Here is a 20,804-nt window from a genome sequence, read left to right as displayed (position 1 = left end):
GTGTGTATAGTAAATGTATAATCACCTATTAGTGCATATATCAGGTGTTACAGTGACTGCAGGCTAGATGCAGCTGTGCTGTATATTGTGTGTATAGTAAATGTATAATCACCTATTAGTGCATATATCAGGTGTTACAGTGACTGGAGGCTAGATGCAGCTGTGCTGTATATTGTGTGTATAGTAAATGTATAATCACCTATTAGTGCATATATCAGGTGTTACAGTGACTGCAGGCTAGATGCAGCTGTGCTGTATATTCTGTGTATAGTAAATGTATAATCACCTATTAGTGCATATATCAGGTGTTACAGTGACTGCAGGCTAGATGCAGTTGCGCTGTATATTGTGTGTATAGTACATGTATAATCACCTAGTGGTGCATATATCCGGTGTTACAGTGACTGCAGGCTAGATGCAGCTGTGCTTTATATTGTGTGTATAGTAAATGTATAATCACCTATTAGTGCATATATCCGGTGTTACAGTGACTGCAGGCCAGATGCAGCTGTGCTGTATATTGTGTGTATAGTAAATGTATAATCACCTATTAGTGCATATATCAGGCGTTACAGTGACTGCAGGCTAGATGCAGCTGTGCTGTATAGTGTGTGTATAGTAAATGTATAATCACCTATTAGTGCATATATCAGGCGTTACAGTGACTGCAGGCTAGATGCAGTTGCGCTGTATATTGTGTGTATAGTAAATGTATAATCACCTATTAGTGCATATATCCGGTGTTACAGTGACTGCAGGCTAGATGCAGCTGTGCTGTATATTGTGTGTATAGTAAATGTGTAATCACCTATTAGTGCATATATCCGGTGTTACAGTGACTGCAAGCTAGATGCAGCTGTGCTGTATATTGTGTGTATAGTAAATGTATAATCACCTATTAGTGCATATATCAGGTGTTACAGTGACTGCAGGCTAGATGCAGCTGTGCTGTATATTGTGTGTATAGTAAATGTATAATCACCTATTAGTGCATATATCAGGCATTACAGTGACTGCAGGCTAGATGCAGCTGCGCTGTATATTGTGTGTATAGTAAATGTATAATCACCTATTAGTGCATATATCAGGTGTTACAGTGACTGCAGGCTAGATGCAGCTGTGCTGTATATTGTGTGTATAGTAAATGTATAATCACCTATTAGTGCATATATCAGGCGTTACAGTGACTGCAGGCTAGATGCAGCTGCGCTGTGTATTGTGTGTACAGTAAATGTATAATCACCTATTAGTGCATATATTAGGCGTTACAGTGACTGCAGGCTAGATGCAGCTGTGCTGTATATTGTGTGTATAGTAAATGTATAATCACCTATTAGTGTTTATCGGGTGTTACAGTGACTGCAGGCTAGATGCAGCTGTGCTGTATATTGTGTGTATAGTAAATGTATAATCACCTATTAGTGTATATCGGGTGTTACAGTGACTGCAGGCTAGATGCAGCTGTGCTGTATATTGTGTGTACAGTAAATGTATAATCACCTATTAGTGCATATATTAGGCGTTACAGTGACTGCAGGCTAGATGCAGCTGTGCTGTATATTGTGTGTATAGTAAATGTATAATCATCTATTAGTGCATATATCAGGCGTTACAGTGACTGCAGGCTAGATGCAGCTGTGCTGTATATTGTGTGTATAGTAAATGTATAATCATCTATTAGTGCATATATCAGGCATTACAGTGACTGCAGGCTAGATGCAGCTATGCTGTATATTGTGTGTATAGTAAATATATAATCACCTATTAGTGCATATATCAGGTGTTACAGTGACTGCAGGCTAGATGCAGTTGCGCTGTATATTGTGTGTATAGTAAATGTATAATCATCTATTAGTGCATATATCAGGCGTTACAGTGACTGCAGGCTAGATGCAGCTGTGCTGTATATTGTGTGTATAGTAAATGTATAATCACCTATTAGTGCATATATCAGGCATTACACTGACTGCAGGCTAGATGCAGCTGTGCTGTATATTGTGTGTATAGTAAATGTATAAACACCTATTAGTGCATATATCCGGTGTTACAGTGACAGCAGGCTAGATGCATCATGCGCTGTATATTGTGTGTATAGTACATGTATAATCACCTATTAGTGCATATATCTGGTGTTACAGTGACTGCAGGCTAGATGCAGCTGTGCTGTACATTGTGTGTATAGTAAATGTATAATCACCTATTAGTGCATATATCAGGCATTACAGTGACTGGAGGCTAGATGCAGCTGTGCTGTATATTGTGTGTATAGTAAATGTATAATCACCTATTAGTGCATATATCAGGTGTTACAGTGACTGCAGGCTAGATGCAGCTGCGCTGTATATTGTGTGTATAGTAAATGTATAATCACCTATTAGTGCATATATCAGGTGTTACAGTGACTGCAGGCTAGATGCAGCTGTGCTGTATATTGTGTGTACAGTAAATGTATAATCACCTATTAGTGTATATATCAGGTGTTACAGTGACTGCAGGCTAGATGCAGCTGTGCTGTATATTGTGTGTATTGTAAATGTATAATCACCTATTAGTGTATATATCAGGTGTTACAGTGACTGCAGGCTAGATGCAGCTGTGCTGTATATTGTGTGTATAGTAAATGTATAATCACCTATTAGTGCATATATCCGGTGTTACAGTGACTGCAGGCTAGATGCAGCTGTGCTGTATATTGTGTGTACAGTAAATGTATAATCACCTATTAGTGTATATATCAGGTGTTACAGTGACTGCAGGCTAGGTGCAGCTGTGCTGTATATTGTGTGTACAGTAAGTGTATAGTCACCAATTAGTGTATATATCCGGTGTTACAGTGACTGCAGGCTAGATGCAGCTGTGCTGTATATTGTGTGTATAGTAAATGTATAATCACCTATTAGTGCATATATCCAGTGTTACAGTGACTGCAGGCTAGATGCAGCTGTGCTGTACATTGTGTGTATAGTAAATGTATAATCACCTATTAGTGCATATATCAGGCATTACAGTGACTGCAGGCTAGATGCAGCTGTGCTGTATATTGTGTGTATTGTACATTTATAATCACCTATTAGTGCATATATCAGGTGTTACAGTGACTGCAGGCTAGATGCAGCTGTGCTGTATATTGTGTGTATAGTAAATGTATAATCACCTATTTGTGTATATATCAGGTGTTACAGTGACTGCTGGGTAGATGCAGCATGCTCTGTATATTGTTTGTATAGTAAATGTATAATCACCTATTTTGCATATATCAGGCGTTACACTGACTGCAGGCTAGATGCAGCTGTGCTGTATATTGTGTGTATAGTAAATGTATAATCACCTATTAGTGCATATATCAGGCGTTACAGTGACTGCAGGCTAGATGCAGCTGTGCTCTACATTGTGTGTATAGTAAATGTATAATCACCTATTAGTGCATATATCAGGCATTACAGTGACTGCAGGCTAGATGCAGCTGTGCTGTATATTGTGTGTATTGTACATTTATAATCACCTATTAGTGCATATATCAGGTGTTACAGTGACTGCAGGCTAGATGCAGCTGTGCTGTATATTGTGTGTATAGTAAATGTATAATCACCTATTTGTGTATATATCAGGTGTTACAGTGACTGCTGGGTAGATGCAGCATGCTCTGTATATTGTTTGTATAGTAAATGTATAATCACCTATTAGTGCATATATCAGGCGTTACAGTGACTGCAGGCTAGATGCAGTTGCGCTGTATATTGTGTGTATAGTAAATATATAATCGCCTATTAGTGCATATATCAGGCGTTACAGTGACTGCAGGTTAGAGTCAGTTGCAATGTATAGTGTGTGTATAGTAAATGTATAATCATCTATTAGTGCATATATCAGGTGTTACAGTGACTGCAGGCGGCTGTGTGTTTGTCAGTCACTGTGTAGCGCTGACCGAACTCTGTCCGGTCAGCACTACACGCGCGGTGCAGGCAACTGTGTCACAGAGACACAGACTGCCCACGGCCAGCGGCATGGTGCTGCGGCCCGGGGGTCACATGGCACCCTGCCCCCCGGCCCAGCCTGCCACTGACTACAGGGCCCGGGGGTTGCTGAAAATCTGGTCGCCAGGCAACCAAATCTGGTCGCCATGGCGACCTGGCCCTGGGTTTTGTCGAGCCCTGTATTAGTGCATATATCAGGCATTACAGTGACTGCAGGCTAGATGCAGCTGTGCTGTATAGTGTGTGTATAGTAAATGTATAATCACCTATTAGTGCATATATCAGGCGTTACAGTGACTGCAGGCTAGATGCAGCTGCGCTGTATATTGTGTGTACAGTAAATGTATAATCACCTATTAGTGCATATATCAGGTGTTACAGTGACTGCAAGCTAGATGCAGTTGCGCTGTATATTGTGTGTATAGTACATGTATAATCACCTAGTAGTGCATATATCCGCTGTTACAGTGACTGCAGGCTAGATGCAGCATGCGCTGTATATTGTGTGTACAGTAAATGTATAATCACCTATTAGTGCATATATCAGGCATTACAGTGACTGCAGGCTAGATGCAGTTGCGCTGTATATTGTGTGTATAGTACATGTATAATCACCTAGTGGTGCATATATCCGGTGTTACAGTGACTGCAGGCTAGATGCAGCTGTGCTTTATATTGTGTGTATAGTAAATGTATAATCACCTATTAGTGCATATATCCGGTGTTACAGTGACTGCAGGCCAGATGCAGCTGTGCTGTATATTGTGTGTATAGTAAATGTATAATCACCTATTAGTGCATATATCAGGCGTTACAGTGACTGCAGGCTAGATGCAGCTGTGCTGTATAGTGTGTGTATAGTAAATGTATAATCACCTATTAGTGCATATATCAGGCGTTACAGTGACTGCAGGCTAGATGCAGTTGCGCTGTATATTGTGTGTATAGTAAATGTATAATCACCTATTAGTGCATATATCCGGTGTTACAGTGACTGCAGGCTAGATGCAGCTGTGCTGTATATTGTGTGTATAGTAAATGTGTAATCACCTATTAGTGCATATATCCGGTGTTACAGTGACTGCAAGCTAGATGCAGCTGTGCTGTATATTGTGTGTATAGTAAATGTATAATCACCTATTAGTGCATATATCAGGCGTTACAGTGACTGCAGGCTAGATGCAGCTGTGCTGTATATTGTGTGTATAGTAAATGTATAATCACCTATTAGTGCATATATCAGGCGTTACAGTGACTGCAGGCTAGATGCAGCTGCGCTGTATATTGTGTGTATAGTAAATGTATAATCACCTATTAGTGCATATATCAGGTGTTACAGTGACTGCAGGCTAGATGCAGCTGTGCTGTATATTGTGTGTATAGTAAATGTATAATCACCTATTAGTGCATATATCAGGTGTTACAGTGACTGCAGGCTAGATGCAGCTGTGCTGTATATTGTGTGTATAGTAAATGTATAATCACCTATTAGTGCATATATCAGGTGTTACAGTGACTGGAGGCTAGATGCAGCTGTGCTGTATATTGTGTGTATAGTAAATGTATAATCACCTATTAGTGCATATATCAGGTGTTACAGTGACTGCAGGCTAGATGCAGCTGTGCTGTATATTCTGTGTATAGTAAATGTATAATCACCTATTAGTGCATATATCAGGTGTTACAGTGACTGCAGGCTAGATGCAGTTGCGCTGTATATTGTGTGTATAGTACATGTATAATCACCTAGTGGTGCATATATCCGGTGTTACAGTGACTGCAGGCTAGATGCAGCTGTGCTTTATATTGTGTGTATAGTAAATGTATAATCACCTATTAGTGCATATATCCGGTGTTACAGTGACTGCAGGCCAGATGCAGCTGTGCTGTATATTGTGTGTATAGTAAATGTATAATCACCTATTAGTGCATATATCAGGCGTTACAGTGACTGCAGGCTAGATGCAGCTGTGCTGTATAGTGTGTGTATAGTAAATGTATAATCACCTATTAGTGCATATATCAGGCGTTACAGTGACTGCAGGCTAGATGCAGTTGCGCTGTATATTGTGTGTATAGTAAATGTATAATCACCTATTAGTGCATATATCCGGTGTTACAGTGACTGCAGGCTAGATGCAGCTGTGCTGTATATTGTGTGTATAGTAAATGTGTAATCACCTATTAGTGCATATATCCGGTGTTACAGTGACTGCAAGCTAGATGCAGCTGTGCTGTATATTGTGTGTATAGTAAATGTATAATCACCTATTAGTGCATATATCAGGTGTTACAGTGACTGCAGGCTAGATGCAGCTGTGCTGTATATTGTGTGTATAGTAAATGTATAATCACCTATTAGTGCATATATCAGGCATTACAGTGACTGCAGGCTAGATGCAGCTGCGCTGTATATTGTGTGTATAGTAAATGTATAATCACCTATTAGTGCATATATCAGGTGTTACAGTGACTGCAGGCTAGATGCAGCTGTGCTGTATATTGTGTGTATAGTAAATGTATAATCACCTATTAGTGCATATATCAGGTGTTACAGTGACTGCAGGCTAGATGCAGCTGTGCTGTATATTGTGTGTATAGTAAATGTATAATCACCTATTAGTGCATATATCAGGTGTTACAGTGACTGCAGGCTAGATGCAGCTGTGCTGTATATTGTGTGTATAGTAAATGTATAATCACCTATTAGTGCATATATCAGGTGTTACAGTGACTGCAGGCTAGATGCAGCTGTGCTGTATATTGTGTGTATAGTAAATGTATAATCACCTATTTTTGCATATATCAGGTGTTACAGTGACTGCAGGCTAGATGCAGCTGTGCTGTATATTGTGTGTATAGTAAATGTATAATCATCTATTAGTGCATATATCCGGTGTTACAGTGACTGCAGGCTAGATGCAGCTGCGCTGTATATTGTGTGTATAGTAAATGTATAATCACCTATTAGTGCATATATCAGGTGTTACAGTGACTGCAGGCTAGATGCAGCTGTGCTGTATATTGTGTGTATAGTAAATGTATAATCATCTATTAGTGCATATATCAGGTGTTACAGTGACTGCAGGCTAGATGCAGCTGCGCTGTATATTGTGTGTATAGTAAATGTGTAATCACCTATTAGTGCATATATCCGGTGTTACAGTGACTGCAGGCTAGATGCAGCTGTGCTGTATAGTGTGTGTATAGTAAATGTGTAATCACCTATTAGTGCATATATCCGGTGTTACAGTGACTGCAGGCTAGATGCAGCTGTGCTGTATATTGTGTGTATAGTAAATGTATAATCACCTATTAGTGCATATATCAGGTGTTACAGAGACTGCAGGCTAGATGCAGCTGTGCTGTATATTGTGTGTATAGTAAATGTATAATCACCTATTAGTGCATATATCAGGCGTTACAGTGACTGCAGGCTAGATGCAGCTGCGCTGTATATTGTGTGTATAGTAAATGTATAATCACCTATTAGTGCATATATCAGGTGTTACAGTGACTGCAGGCTAGATGCAGCTGTGCTGTATATTGTGTGTATAGTAAATGTATAATCACCTATTAGTGCATATATCAGGTGTTACAGTGACTGCAGGCTAGATGCAGCTGTGCTGTATATTGTTTGTATAGTAAATGTATAATCACCTATTAGTGCATATATCCGGTGTTACAGTGACTGCAGGCTAGATGCAGCATGCTCTGTATATTGTTTGTATAGTAAATGTATAATCACCTATTAGTGCATATATCAGGCGTTACACTGACTGCAGGCTAGATGCAGCTGTTCTGTATATTGTGTTTATAGTAAATGTATAATCACCTATTAGTGCATACAGTATATCAGGTGTTACAGTGACTGCAGGCTAGATGCAGCTGTGCTGTATATTGTGTGTATAGTAAATATATAATCGCCTATTAGTGCATATATCAGGCGTTACAGTGACTGCAGGCTAGAGTCAGTTGCAATGTATAGTGTGTGTATAGTAAATGTATAATCATCTATTAGTGCATATATCAGGTGTTACAGTGACTGCAGGCGGCTGTGTGTTTGTCAGTCACTGTGTAGCGCTGACCGAACTCTGTCCGGTCAGCACTACACGCGCGGTGCAGGCAACTGTGTCACAGAGACACAGACTGCCCACGGCCAGCGGCATGGTGCTGCGGCCCGGGGGTCACATGGCACCCTGCCCCCCGGCCCAGCCTGCCACTGACTACAGGGCCCGGGGGTTGCTGAAAATCTGGTCGCCAGGCAACCAAATCTGGTCGCCATGGCGACCTGGCCCTGGGTTTTGTCGAGCCCTGTATTAGTGCATATATCAGGCATTACAGTGACTGCAGGCTAGATGCAGCTGTGCTGTATAGTGTGTGTATAGTAAATGTATAATCACCTATTAGTGCATATATCAGGCGTTACAGTGACTGCAGGCTAGATGCAGCTGCGCTGTATATTGTGTGTACAGTAAATGTATAATCACCTATTAGTGCATATATCAGGTGTTACAGTGACTGCAAGCTAGATGCAGTTGCGCTGTATATTGTGTGTATAGTACATGTATAATCACCTATTAGTGCATATATCAGGTGTTACAGTGACTGCAGGCTAGATGCAGCTGTGCTGTATATTGTGTGTATAGTAAATGTATAATCACCTATTAGTGCATATATCAGGTGTTACAGTGACTGCAGGCTAGATGCAGCTGTGCTGTATATTGTGTGTATAGTAAATGTATAATCACCTATTAGTGCATATATCAGGTGTTACAGTGACTGCAGGCTAGATGCAGCTGTGCTGTATATTGTGTGTATAGTAAATGTATAATCACCTATTAGTGCATATATCAGGTGTTACAGTGACTGCAGGCTAGATGCAGTTGCGCTGTATATTGTGTGTATAGTAAATGTATAATCATCTATTAGTGCATATATCAGGTGTTACAGTGACTGCAGGCTAGATGCAGCTGTGCTGTATATTGTGTGTATAGTAAATGTATAATCACCTATTAGTGCATATATCAGGTGTTACAGTGACTGCAGGCTAGATGCAGCTGTGCTGTATATTGTGTGTATAGTAAATGTATAATCACCTATTAGTGCATATATCAGGTGTTACAGTGACTGCAGGCTAGATGCAGCTGCGCTGTATATTGTGTGTATAGTAAATGTATAATCACCTATTAGTGCATATATCAGGCGTTACAGTGACTGCAGGCTAGATGCAGCTGTGCTGTATATTGTGTGTATAGTAAATGTATAATCACCTATTAGTGCATATATCAGGTGTTACAGTGACTGCAGGCTAGATGCAGCTGTGCTGTATAGTGTGTGTATAGTAAATGTATAATCACCTATTAGTGCATATATCAGGTGTTACAGTGACTGCAGGCTAGATGCAGCTGTGCTGTATATTGTGTGTATAGTAAATGTATAATCACCTATTAGTGCATATATCAGGTGTTACAGTGACTGCAGGCTAGATGCAGCTGCGCTGTTTATTGTGTGTATAGTAAATGTATAATCACCTATTAGTGCATATATCAGGTGTTACAGTGACTGCAGGCTAGATGCAGCTGCGCTGTATATTGTGTGTATAGTAAATGTATAATCACCTATTAGTGCATATATCAGGTGTTACAGTGACTGCAGGCTAGATGCAGCTGTGCTGTATATTGTGTGTATAGTAAATGTATAATCACCTATTAGTGCATATATTAGGTGTTACAGTGACTGCAGGCTAGATGCAGCTGTGCTGTATATTGTGTGTATAGTAAATGTATAATCACCTATTAGTGCATATATCAGGTGTTACAGTGACTGCAGGCTAGATGCAGCTGTGCTGTATATTGTGTGTATAGTAAATGTATAATCACCTATTAGTGCATATATCAGGTGTTACAGTGACTGCAGGCTAGATGCAGCTGCGCTGTATATTGTGTGTATAGTAAATGTATAATCACCTATTAGTGCATATATCAGGTGTTACAGTGACTGCAGGCTAGATGCAGCTGTGCTGTATATTGTGTGTATAGTAAATGTATAATCACCTATTAGTGCATATATTAGGTGTTACAGTGACTGCAGGCTAGATGCAGCTGTGCTTTATATTGTGTGTATAGTAAATGTATAATCACCTATTAGTGTATATATCAGGTGTTACAGTGACTGCAGGCTAGATGCAGCTGCGCTGTATATTGTGTGTATAGTAAATGTATAATCATCTATTAGTGCATATATAAGGTGTTAAAGTGACTGCAGGCTAGATGCAGCTGTGCTGTATATTGTGTGTATAGTACATGTATAATCACCTATTAGTGCATATATCAGGCATTACAGTGACTGCAGGCTAGATGCAGCTATGCTGTATATTGTGTGTATAGTAAATGTATAATCACCTATTAGTGCATACAGTATATCAGGTGTTACAGTGACTGCAGGCTAGATGCAGCTGTGCTGTATATTGTGTGTATAGTAAATGTATAATCACCTATTAGTGCATATATCAGGCATTACAGTGACTGCAGGCTAGATGCAGCTATGCTGTATATTGTGTGTATAGTAAATGTATAATCACCTATTAGTGCATATATAAGGTGTTAAAGTGACTGCAGGCTAGATGCAGCTGTGCTGTATATTGTGTGTATAGTAAATGTATAATCACCTATTAGTGCATATATAAGGTGTTAAAGTGACTGCAGGCTAGATGCAGCTGTGCTGTATATTGTGTGTATAGTAAATGTATAATCACCTATTAGTGCATATATCAGGCATTACAGTGACTGCAGGCTAGATGCAGCTATGCTGTATATTGTGTGTATAGTAAATGTATAATCACCTATTAGTGCATATATAAGGTGTTAAAGTGACTGCAGGCTAGATGCAGCTGTGCTGTATATTGTGTGTATAGTAAATGTATAATCACTTATTAGTGTATATCGGGGTATCCTGGCAGAGGGCAGGTGAACCTGTCCTACATAATATTTCCTGCGTGGCGACAATTTGGTGACAGAAATACTCCTAGGGTTCCATAAGTTCCACCATTGCTGCTCACCTGGTTTATTCTGCAATCTCCCAGAGTTACTGTATGACCTGTGCATGGGATCTGTGACCCACGGGAAAGAACTGTATTATGCTACAATGCTTGATAAATGTATTAGTTCTGTATCCAAAAACATCCTGCAAAATCACATAAAGGAAAGTTATAGCCAACTAAATAAACGTTCATTATATGGTTTCCGATCATTAACTTGAAATAAAATCTCCATCAGTAGAAGCACCTTTATAGCTGCATGCATCTAATGAGTACAGTGTCATTGTCTTCTCTAATGGATGTAACTAAAGAGATTCCTGTGTTTCTATTTTCATTGGAATCTTTTCCAAGGTGCTCGGAGCTGCGTGTGCCGGGGGATAAACCGCTCCTTCCAGGAATCGGATGGATCCTGTATCTGCCAGGCCGGCTTTGTGTTTTATGATGACCGCGGAAAGCTGAGATCAGACAGCAACAGTTACCTAGACTGTCAGCCTCAGGTGTGAGACGCTAGTTATATGTATGTGTGTGTATGCATTTGTGTGTATCTATATATGTGTGTATATATGTATGCATGTATATATGTGTGTGTGTGTGTGAATATATATGTGTGTGTATGCATGTGTGTGTATATATGTATGCATGAATATATCTGTGTGTGCATATATATGTATATATATATATATGTATGTGTGTATGCATGTATGTATATACTGTATATATATATTTGTGTATGTATATATGCATGTGTATGTTTGTATGCGTGTGTATGTATAGATGTGTGTGTATGTATAGATGCGTGTCTATGTATAGATGCGTGTGCATGTATGTATAGATGTGTGTGTATGTATATATGCGTGTGTATGTATAGATGCGTGTGTATGTATACATGTGTGTATGTATAGATGCGTGTGTATGTGTATATGCATGTGTATGTATAGATGCATGTGTATGTATATATATATGTGTGTATGTATATATGTGTGTATGTATAGATGTGTGTGTATGTATACATGTGTGTGTATGTATAGATGCGTGTGTTTATATAGATGCATGTGTATGTATATATGTGTGTATGTATAGATGCGTGTGTATGTGTATATGAATGTGTATGTATATTTGTGTGTATGTATATATGTGTGTGTATGTATATATGTGTGTGTATGTATAGATGCGTGTGTATGTATATATGCTTGTATGTATGTATAGATGCGTGTGTGTGTATAGATGCGTGTGTATGTATATATGTGTGTATGTATATATGTGTATGTATAGATGCATGTGTATGTATAGATGCATGTGTATGTATAGATGCATGTGGATGTATATATGTGTGTATGTATAGATGCGTGTGTATGTATATATGTGTGTATGTATATATGTGTGTGTATGTATACATGTGTGTGTATGTATAGATGCGTGTGTATGTATAGATGTGTGTGTATGTATAGATGTGTGTGTATGTATAGATGCATGTGTATGTATATATGTGTGTATGTATAGATGCGTGTGTATGTGTATATGAATGTGTATGTATAGATGCATGTGTATGTATATTTGTGTGTATTTATATATGTGTGTGTATGTATAGATGCGTGTGTATGTATAGATGCGTGTATGTATATATGCGTGTGTATGTATAGATGCGTGTGTGTGTATAGATGCGTGTGTATGTATATATGTGTGTATGTATATATGTGTATGTATAGATGCGTGTGTATGTATAGATGCGTGTGTATGTATACATGTGTGTATGTATAGATGCGTGTGTATGTATATATGCATGTGTATGTATATGTGTGTATGTATATTATATGTGTGTATGTATATATGTGTGTATGTATATGTGTGTATGTATATGTGTGTATGTATAGATGCGTGTGTATGTATATATGTGTATGTATGTATACATGTGTGTGTATGTATAGATGTGTGTATGTATAGATGTGTGTATGTATAGATGTGTATGTATGTATACATGTGTGTGTATGTATAGATGTGTGTATGTATAGATGTGTGTGTATGTATATATGTGTGTATGTATATATGTGTATGTATAGATGCATGTGGATGTATATGTGTGTATGTATACATGTGTGTGTATGTATATGATGCGTGTGTATGTATATATGTGTGTATGTATATTATATGTGTGCATGTATAGATGCGTGTGTATGTATATATGTGTGTATGTATATATGTGTGTATGTATATGTGTGTATGTATAGATGCGTGTGTATGTATATATGTGTATGTATGTATACATGTGTGTATGTATAGATGCGTGTGTATGTATAGATGTGTGTATGTATATATGTGTGTATGTATAGATGCGTGTGTATGTATAGATGCGTGTGTATGTATAGATGCGTGTGTATGTATACATGTGTGAGTATGTATACATGTGTGTATGTATAGATGTGTGTGTATGTATAGATGCGTGTGTATGTATTGTATATATGTGTGTGTATGTATAATTATATGCGTGTATATATGTGTGTGTATGTTTATATGCGTGTGTATGTTTATATGCGTGTGTATGTATATATGTGTGTTTATGTATAGATGCGTGTGTGTATGTATGTATAAAAAACAGAAAAAATGGTGTGCACTCACCAGTCTTCAGAAAAAGATTTGTTTATTAAATATACATCATAGCAGGATTACAGCATATCTGTGTTTTGGTCCTTCCTGGACCTTTGTCAAGATACCAGGATGGACTGAAACGTAGATATGCTGTAATCATTCTACGATGTATATGTAATAAAGGAATCTTTTTCTGAAGACTGGTGCGTGCACCCCATTTTTTCTGTTTTTTATCCTTACGGGCGTTTCTTGATAGACTCCCCTTTGGGTAGCTATCCCAGCAAGTGGATTCTGAGACGTGAGTGTGGACACATTGGGAACTGTGTGTGTATGTATATATGTGTGTATGTATGCATGTATTTGTGTGTGTATGTGTATATATACGGGGTAGCAGTCGGGAAGCCCATGGACGTAATCCCGACCGCCGGCTTCCCGACTGTCTAATCTCGGCTGGGGTCTAATGACAGGCGTCGAAATCCTGATGCCTGTTATTAGACCTACGCCGGGGAGCCCGACACCCGGCTTACCGATCGAAGGTAAGCCGGGTGCCGAGCGCGGACAGCCACAGGGGGGGAGGGTTAGGTTTAGGGCTCCCGGGGGATCTGGATTACGCACCCCCCCGGGAGGTTAAGGTTAGGCTAGGAAGTTAGGGTTTGGCACCCCCGGGGGGAGGTTAGGGTTAGGCATCCCCCCCAGGGGGGAAGGGGGGGTTAGGGTTAGGCACTTGGGGGGGAGGTTAGGGTTAGGCACCCCCGGGGGGAGGTTAGGGTTAAGCACTTAGAGGGGGGATTAGGGTTAGGCACTTGGGAAGGAGGTTAGGGTTAGGCACCCCTAAGGGAGGGTTAGAGGGGGTAGAATAGGTTAGTGAATACTTACCAACGACGATCGGGATTGTCATCCTTGTCGGGCTGCCGCTGTTGGGATTTGAACCGCCGGCCATGCATGTATATATGTGTATTTGTACATGTATCCCCCCATGTATCTCTGCAAGTTACATATATATATATATATATATATATATACTAGGGGTGAGCGGGTTCGGATTTCTGAAATCCGAACCCCCCCAAGCCCCCCGATCCGAGTCAGGCTCGACTTTTCCCGCCTGACTCGGATCTGAAATCGAGGCAAAACGTCATCATCCCGCCTTCCGAGTCTCGCGGGTTTTGGATCCTATATAAGGTACCCGCGTCGGCGCCATTTTCTCACTCGGCTGTGGACAGTGAAGAGGGAGGGTGGGAGTTAGGGCTGGCTGGGCTGTGTAGTGTAGTGTAGTGTAGTGTAGTGCTGCTGTTGTCCACTACTTCAAAGTCCATAGGGGCTGGCTGTGTTGTGCTGTGCTGCTGTTGTTAATAGGGGCTGTGTCCACTACTTAAAAGTCCATAGGGGCTGGCTGGACTGTGTTGTGCAGTCAGTTCTCCATAGGGGCTGTGTCCACTCCAAAGTCCTGTGCAGTGTCCCAGTCCTAAAGGGGTGCTGTAGTGTTGTCCAGGGGGTGCTCTGTCCATCAGGGGTGCTCCCCCCAAGTGCTAAAAAAATAATATATTTTCTGTGTTTGTGAATTGTGTGCGCAGTAGCCGCACGTGCATCAACAAAGTAGTGCCAAGCGTGCGCCTGTGTCATAAGTAAAGGGCCGGCTGGCTTGACCGTTAAAGGGTGCTGTAACCCCCAAAGTACACTCCAGTCCAAACCAAAAAAAATATTATTTTCTGTGTTTGTGAATTGTGTGCGCAGTAGCCGCACGTGCATCAACAAAGTAGTGCCAAGCGTGCGCCTGTGTCATAAGTAAAGGGCCGGCTGGCTTGACCGTTAAAGGGTGCTGTAACCCCCAAAGTACACTCCAGTCCAAACCAAAAAAATATATATTTTCTGTGTTTGTGAATTGTGTGCGCAGTAGCCGCACGTGCATCAACAAAGGAGCAGCGCCAAGCGTGCGCCTGTGTCCCATAAGTAAAGAGCCGGCTGGCTCATTTCTTAAAGGCTGGTGTAACCCACAAAGTGCACTACTCTCCAGCAAAAATAAAAAAATATTTTCTGTGTTTAGCCGCACGTATATATCAAATCGATATAACATAAATGGAGGACCAAACTTCCTCCGATAAAAATAAAATAGAGAAAGATCAAGAACCACTTCCTCCTAGTGCTGAAGCTGCTGCCACTAGTCATGACATAGACGATAACATGCCATCAACGTCGTCTGCCAAGGGCGATGCCCAATGTCATAATAGAGGGCACATACAATCCCAAATGACAAAGTTCAGGAAAATGACCTTGAAAAAAACATTTAAATCAGCTGAAGAGAAACGTAAACTTGCCAATATGCCATTTACGACACGGATTGGCAAGGAACGGCTAAGGTCGATCCCTAGTATGTTCATGACTAGTGGTTCAGCTTCACATGACGATGGAAGCCCTCCTCCCACTAAAAAAATCAAAAGAGTTAAGCTGGCAAAAGCACAGCGAAGAACTGTGCTTTCTAAGAAGATATCACAAATCCCCAAGGAGAGTCCAAGTGTGGTGGTGGTTGCGATGCCTGACCTTCCCAGCACTGGACGGGAAGAGGTGGCTCTTTCCACCATTTGCACGCCCCCTGCAAGTGCTGAAAGGAGCACCCACAGGCCACTTGCTGATATGCAAATTGAAGATGTCACTGTTGAAGGACAACAGGATGAGGATACTGGTGTAGCTGGCGCTGAGGAGGAAGTTGGCGAGGAGGATTCTGATGGTGATGTGGTTTGTTTAAATCAGGCTCCGGGGGAGACAGTTGTTGTCCGTGGGATGAAAAAGCCCATCACGGTCATGCCTGGGCAGAAGACCAAACATTCCACCTCTTTGGTCTGGCAATATTTCTATCCAAATCCGGACAACAACTGTCTTGCCATATGTACCTTATGTAAAGGTGGAATAAGTAGGGGTAGGGACGTTAACCACCTAGGAACATCCTCCCTTATACGGCACCTGCAGCGCGTTCATAATAAGTTACTGTCAAGTTCAGAAACTTTGGCTAAGACCGTAAGCAGTCCAGGGACACCTAAATCCCGTTGTCCTGTTGTATCCAAGCGCCTGCAAACCACACCGTCAACTCCCTCCTCGTCAATTTCTTCCTTAGTCAGGATCGGAAGTAGTCCTGCAGGCCATGTCACTGGCATGACTGACTCTCCTATCCCGGATTCCTCCGGAGGATCCTGCATTGCTACGCCTACTGCTGCCGCTGCTGCTGTTGCTGCTGCTGGGAGTCGTTCATCATCCCAGAGAGGAAGTAGGAACACCACTACTTTTACTAAACAATTGACCCTCCAACAGTCCTTAGCGAGGAGGATGAAGTACGACAGCAGTCATCCTGAAGCAAAACGTATAACTGAGGCCTTGACTGCTATGTTGGTGTTAGACGTGCGTCCGGTATCCGCCATTAGTGCAGTGGGATTTAGACAATTGCTGGAGGTAGTGTGTCCCCGGTTCCAAATCCCGTCTAGATTCCACTTCACTAGGCAGGCGATACCGAGACTGTACAGAAACGTCAGAAAAAGTGTCCTCAGTGTCCTGAAAAATGCCGTTGTACCCAATGTCCACTTAACCACGGACATGTGGACAAGTGGAACAGGGCAGACTAAGGACTATATGACTGTGACAGCCCACTGGGTAGATGTATCACCTTACGCAGCAACAGCAGCAGCGTCACCAGTCGCAGCATCTCAGAAACGCCAGCTCGTTCCAAGGCAGGCTACGCTGTGTATCACCGGTTTCAGTAAGAGGCACACCGCCGACAACCTCTTAGAAAAACTGAGGGAAATCATCGCCCAGTGGCTTACCCCACTTAGACTCTCCTGGGGATTTGTGATATCTGACAACGCCACCAATATTGTGCGGGCATTACATCTGGGCAAATTCCAGCACGTCCCATGTTTTGCTCACACAATAAACTTGGTGGTGCAGAATTTTCTGAAAAGCGACAGGGGCGTGCAGGAGACGCTTTGGGTGGCCCGAAAAATTTCAGGCCACTTTCGCCATTCAGCGACTGTGTGTCGAAGACTGGAGCGCCAGCAAACACTCCTGAACCTGCCCCGCCATCACCTGAAGCAAGAGGTTGTGACGCGGTGGAACTCAACCCTCTATATGCTTCAGAGGATGGAGGAGCAGCAAAAGGCCATTCAAGCCTATACATCCACCTATGACATAGGCAAAGGAGGGGGTATGCACCTGACTCAAGCGCAGTGGAGAATGATTTCCGTGTTGTGCAAGGTTCTCCAGCCCTTCGAACTTGCCACACGTGAAGTCAGTTCAGACACTGCCAGCTTGAGTCAGGTCATTCCCCTCATCAGGCTTTTGCAGAAGCAGCTGGAGAAAGTGAAGGAGGAGCTAAGACGGAGCGATTCCGCTCGGCATGTGGGACTTGTGGATGAAGCCCTTCATTCGCTTTGCCAGGATTCCAGGGTGGTCAATCTGTTGAAATCAGACCACTACATTTTGTCCACCGTGCTCTATCCTAGGTTTAAAGCCTATGTGGTGTCTCTCTTTCCGGCCGACACAAGCCTGCAGAGGTACAAAGACCTGCTGGTGAACACACTGTCAGCTGAAGCGGAACGTGACACGTCAACAGCTCCTTCTTCATTTTCTCCCGCAACTGGGGCTGCCAGGAAAAAACTTAGGTATCCTAAGCAACCCGCTGGCGGTGATGCAGGGCAGGCAGGACCAAGTTTGGACATCTGGTCCGGACTGATGGACCTGGCAACAATTTCTGACATGTCTACTGTCACTGCATATGATACTGTTACCATTGACAGAATGGTGGAGGATTACATCGGTGACAGCATCCAAGTAGGCATGTCAGACAGTCCATACCTGTACTGGCAGGAAAAAGAGGCAATTTGGAGGCCCCTGTACAAACTGGCTCTATTTTACCTGAGTTGCCCCCCCTCCAGTGTGTACTCCGAAAGAGTGTTTAGTGCAGCCGGGAACCTTGTCAGCGAAAGGCGTAGGAGGTTGCTTCCACAGAATGTGGAGAAGATGATGTTCATCAAAATGAATTATCAGCTCTTCCAGGGAGACCAGCCTCCAGAACATACAGAGGGACCTGTGGTGGTGGATTCAAGTGGGGATGAGTTAATACTTTGTGAGGATGAGGATGTACACATTGAAGAGGGTGAGGAATCGGTGGATGAGGATGACATCTTGCCTCCGTAGAGCCAGTTTGTGCAGGGACACATTAATTGCCAGCTTGTTTTGTGGGGGCCCAAACGAACCAATCATTTCAGCCACAGTTGTGTGGCAGACCCTGGCGCTGAAATGATTGGTTTGTTAAAGTGTGCATGTCCTGTTTATACAACATAAAGGTGGGTGGGAGGGCCCAAGGACAATTCCATCTTGCACCTCTTTTTTTTCTTTGCATTATGTACTGTTTGGGGCCTAGTTTTTCAAACTGCCATCCTGTCTGCCACTGCAGTGTCACTCCTAGATGGGTCACGTGTTTGTGCCGCCCACTCGTGTCGCTTAGCATAGTCATCCAGCTACCTCGGTGCAACCTTTTGGACATAAAAACACTATTGTGAGGTGTGAGGTGTTCAGAATAGACTGGAAATGAGTGGAAATTAAGGTTATTGAGGTTAATAATAGCATAGGAGCAGAAAAACCTACAAATTCTGTGATTTTAGCTGTTTTTCTGCTTTTTTTAAAAAAAATACAGATCCAAAACACAAAACCCAGAACCCAAAACACGGAAGGGTGGTTTTGGCAAAACCAGTCCAGATCCAAAACACGAAGAAAGATCCAGATCCAAAACCAAAACACAAAACACGAAAAGTGGCCAGTGCACACCCCTAATATATACACACACACACACACACACAGTATATAACACGTACATATGCACACAGTATATATATGTGTATACAGTATAGTCCATCATCATCCTCCTCATTCCTTGCTTCTCCTTGCAGGTGGAGGAACGCTGTTCCAGTGCTGCCATGCGCCTGGCATCTACAAAGAAGTGTGTTACCCCGGAGCACCACGACTGTACTCCGTCCTGTGGGCCGCTGGGGGGAGAGCTCAGTGCAGAGCTGGGAATGTCAGTCTTTTCACACTATATTTACTCTAATATTACTTTACTGTTGTTTTATTATTATTTACCACCTCACTCAGAAACGTTCCTATCTGTCACAATAATACATGGAACCACTTTATCTGGACTCCACAATCACCACAAGCAGCTCATGTTATTCAGTTATTCTATCATCATGTATAGGTGACCAAGGCTGGGTACACACTATGCGATATGTCGTTCACTTAGCCGACGAACTACATATTGCATAGTGCATCTGTTCGTGTGTTCAGACGCTTTATCTGTGAACGACGTCATCCAGACATATCGTGTCGGTCCTGCGGTACAGCCAATGCCGATATATCTTGTAGATATGTTGGTACATCTGGCTGTGTCTATGGGTGACCCGCCGACCACCTGGACACTGGCTGCAGGGACCCGCTGACACTGACATCTCAACTGGCCGGGCAAATTAAATGTGATGTCAGACCAGACACAGTGAGCGGCAGATTGGTAAGTGTGCATTGGCTTACCAATCGGCCGCTCAGTCGGCAGATCCGTGGGTCGGCGGACAAGTCGGCCAAGTGTGTACCCAGCATTACTATAATTGGCTGGATCAGTAAGTACCCAACTTGTTTCCACTAACAGAACTATTCCAGACATGAGCTGTGGGTGGTGCGTGAGTACATGGTTGGAGAATCACTGGAGTAAATATTTACAATATCATGTACTTTATCTATGAATTGTACCACAACCAGCTAAACACGGAGCCCAATTACACCAAGGATTTTTACAATACGCAACTGTTGAATATGTTTTATCCATTACATCAACATTTCTCAGGTTTCTTGTGGGGAGTTCTCAGGTGTCATGTGGGGTGTTCCCCATTGTCATGTTCGATGTTCCCAGTTGTTATGTGATGTGTTCTCAGGTGTCTTGTGAGGTGTTTTCTGTGTGGTGTTCTCAGTTATCTTGTAGGGTGTTAGGTGTCATGTGGGTTGTCGTCAAGTGTCTTGTGGGGTGTTCTCAGGTGTCTTATGGACTGTTCTCTGGATTTTTGTGGGGTGTTCTCAGGTGTCATGTGGGGCATTCTCAGGTGTCATGTGGGGCGTTCTCAGGTGTCTTGTGGGGTGGTCTCAGTTGTTTCGTGGGGTGTTCTCAGTTGTTTCGTGGGGTG

The 20,804-nt window shown here is 42.1% G+C and overlaps 1 protein-coding gene across 1 annotated transcript in view; it reads left to right on the top strand.

Moving 5' to 3' along the window:
- Positions 1 to 20,804, top strand: part of LOC148513469 (uncharacterized) — a 466,228-nt gene that overhangs the window by 292,166 nt on the left and 153,258 nt on the right. The window contains exons 75-76 of the mRNA XM_088481822.1: positions 11,365 to 11,510; positions 19,527 to 19,654. Coding sequence (XP_088337948.1) covers positions 11,365 to 11,510; positions 19,527 to 19,654 — 274 coding nt within the window. The remainder of the gene's footprint in view (positions 1 to 11,364; positions 11,511 to 19,526; positions 19,655 to 20,804) is intronic.

The sequence above is a fragment of the Taudactylus pleione genome, unplaced genomic scaffold (genome assembly GCF_031769625.1).
Source record: "Taudactylus pleione unplaced genomic scaffold, aTauple2 ptg000278l, whole genome shotgun sequence".
Classification (NCBI taxonomy): domain Eukaryota; kingdom Metazoa; phylum Chordata; class Amphibia; order Anura; family Myobatrachidae; genus Taudactylus; species Taudactylus pleione.
Note: the sequence above shows the minus strand (reverse complement) of the source record. Positions and strands in the feature narration are given on the sequence as shown.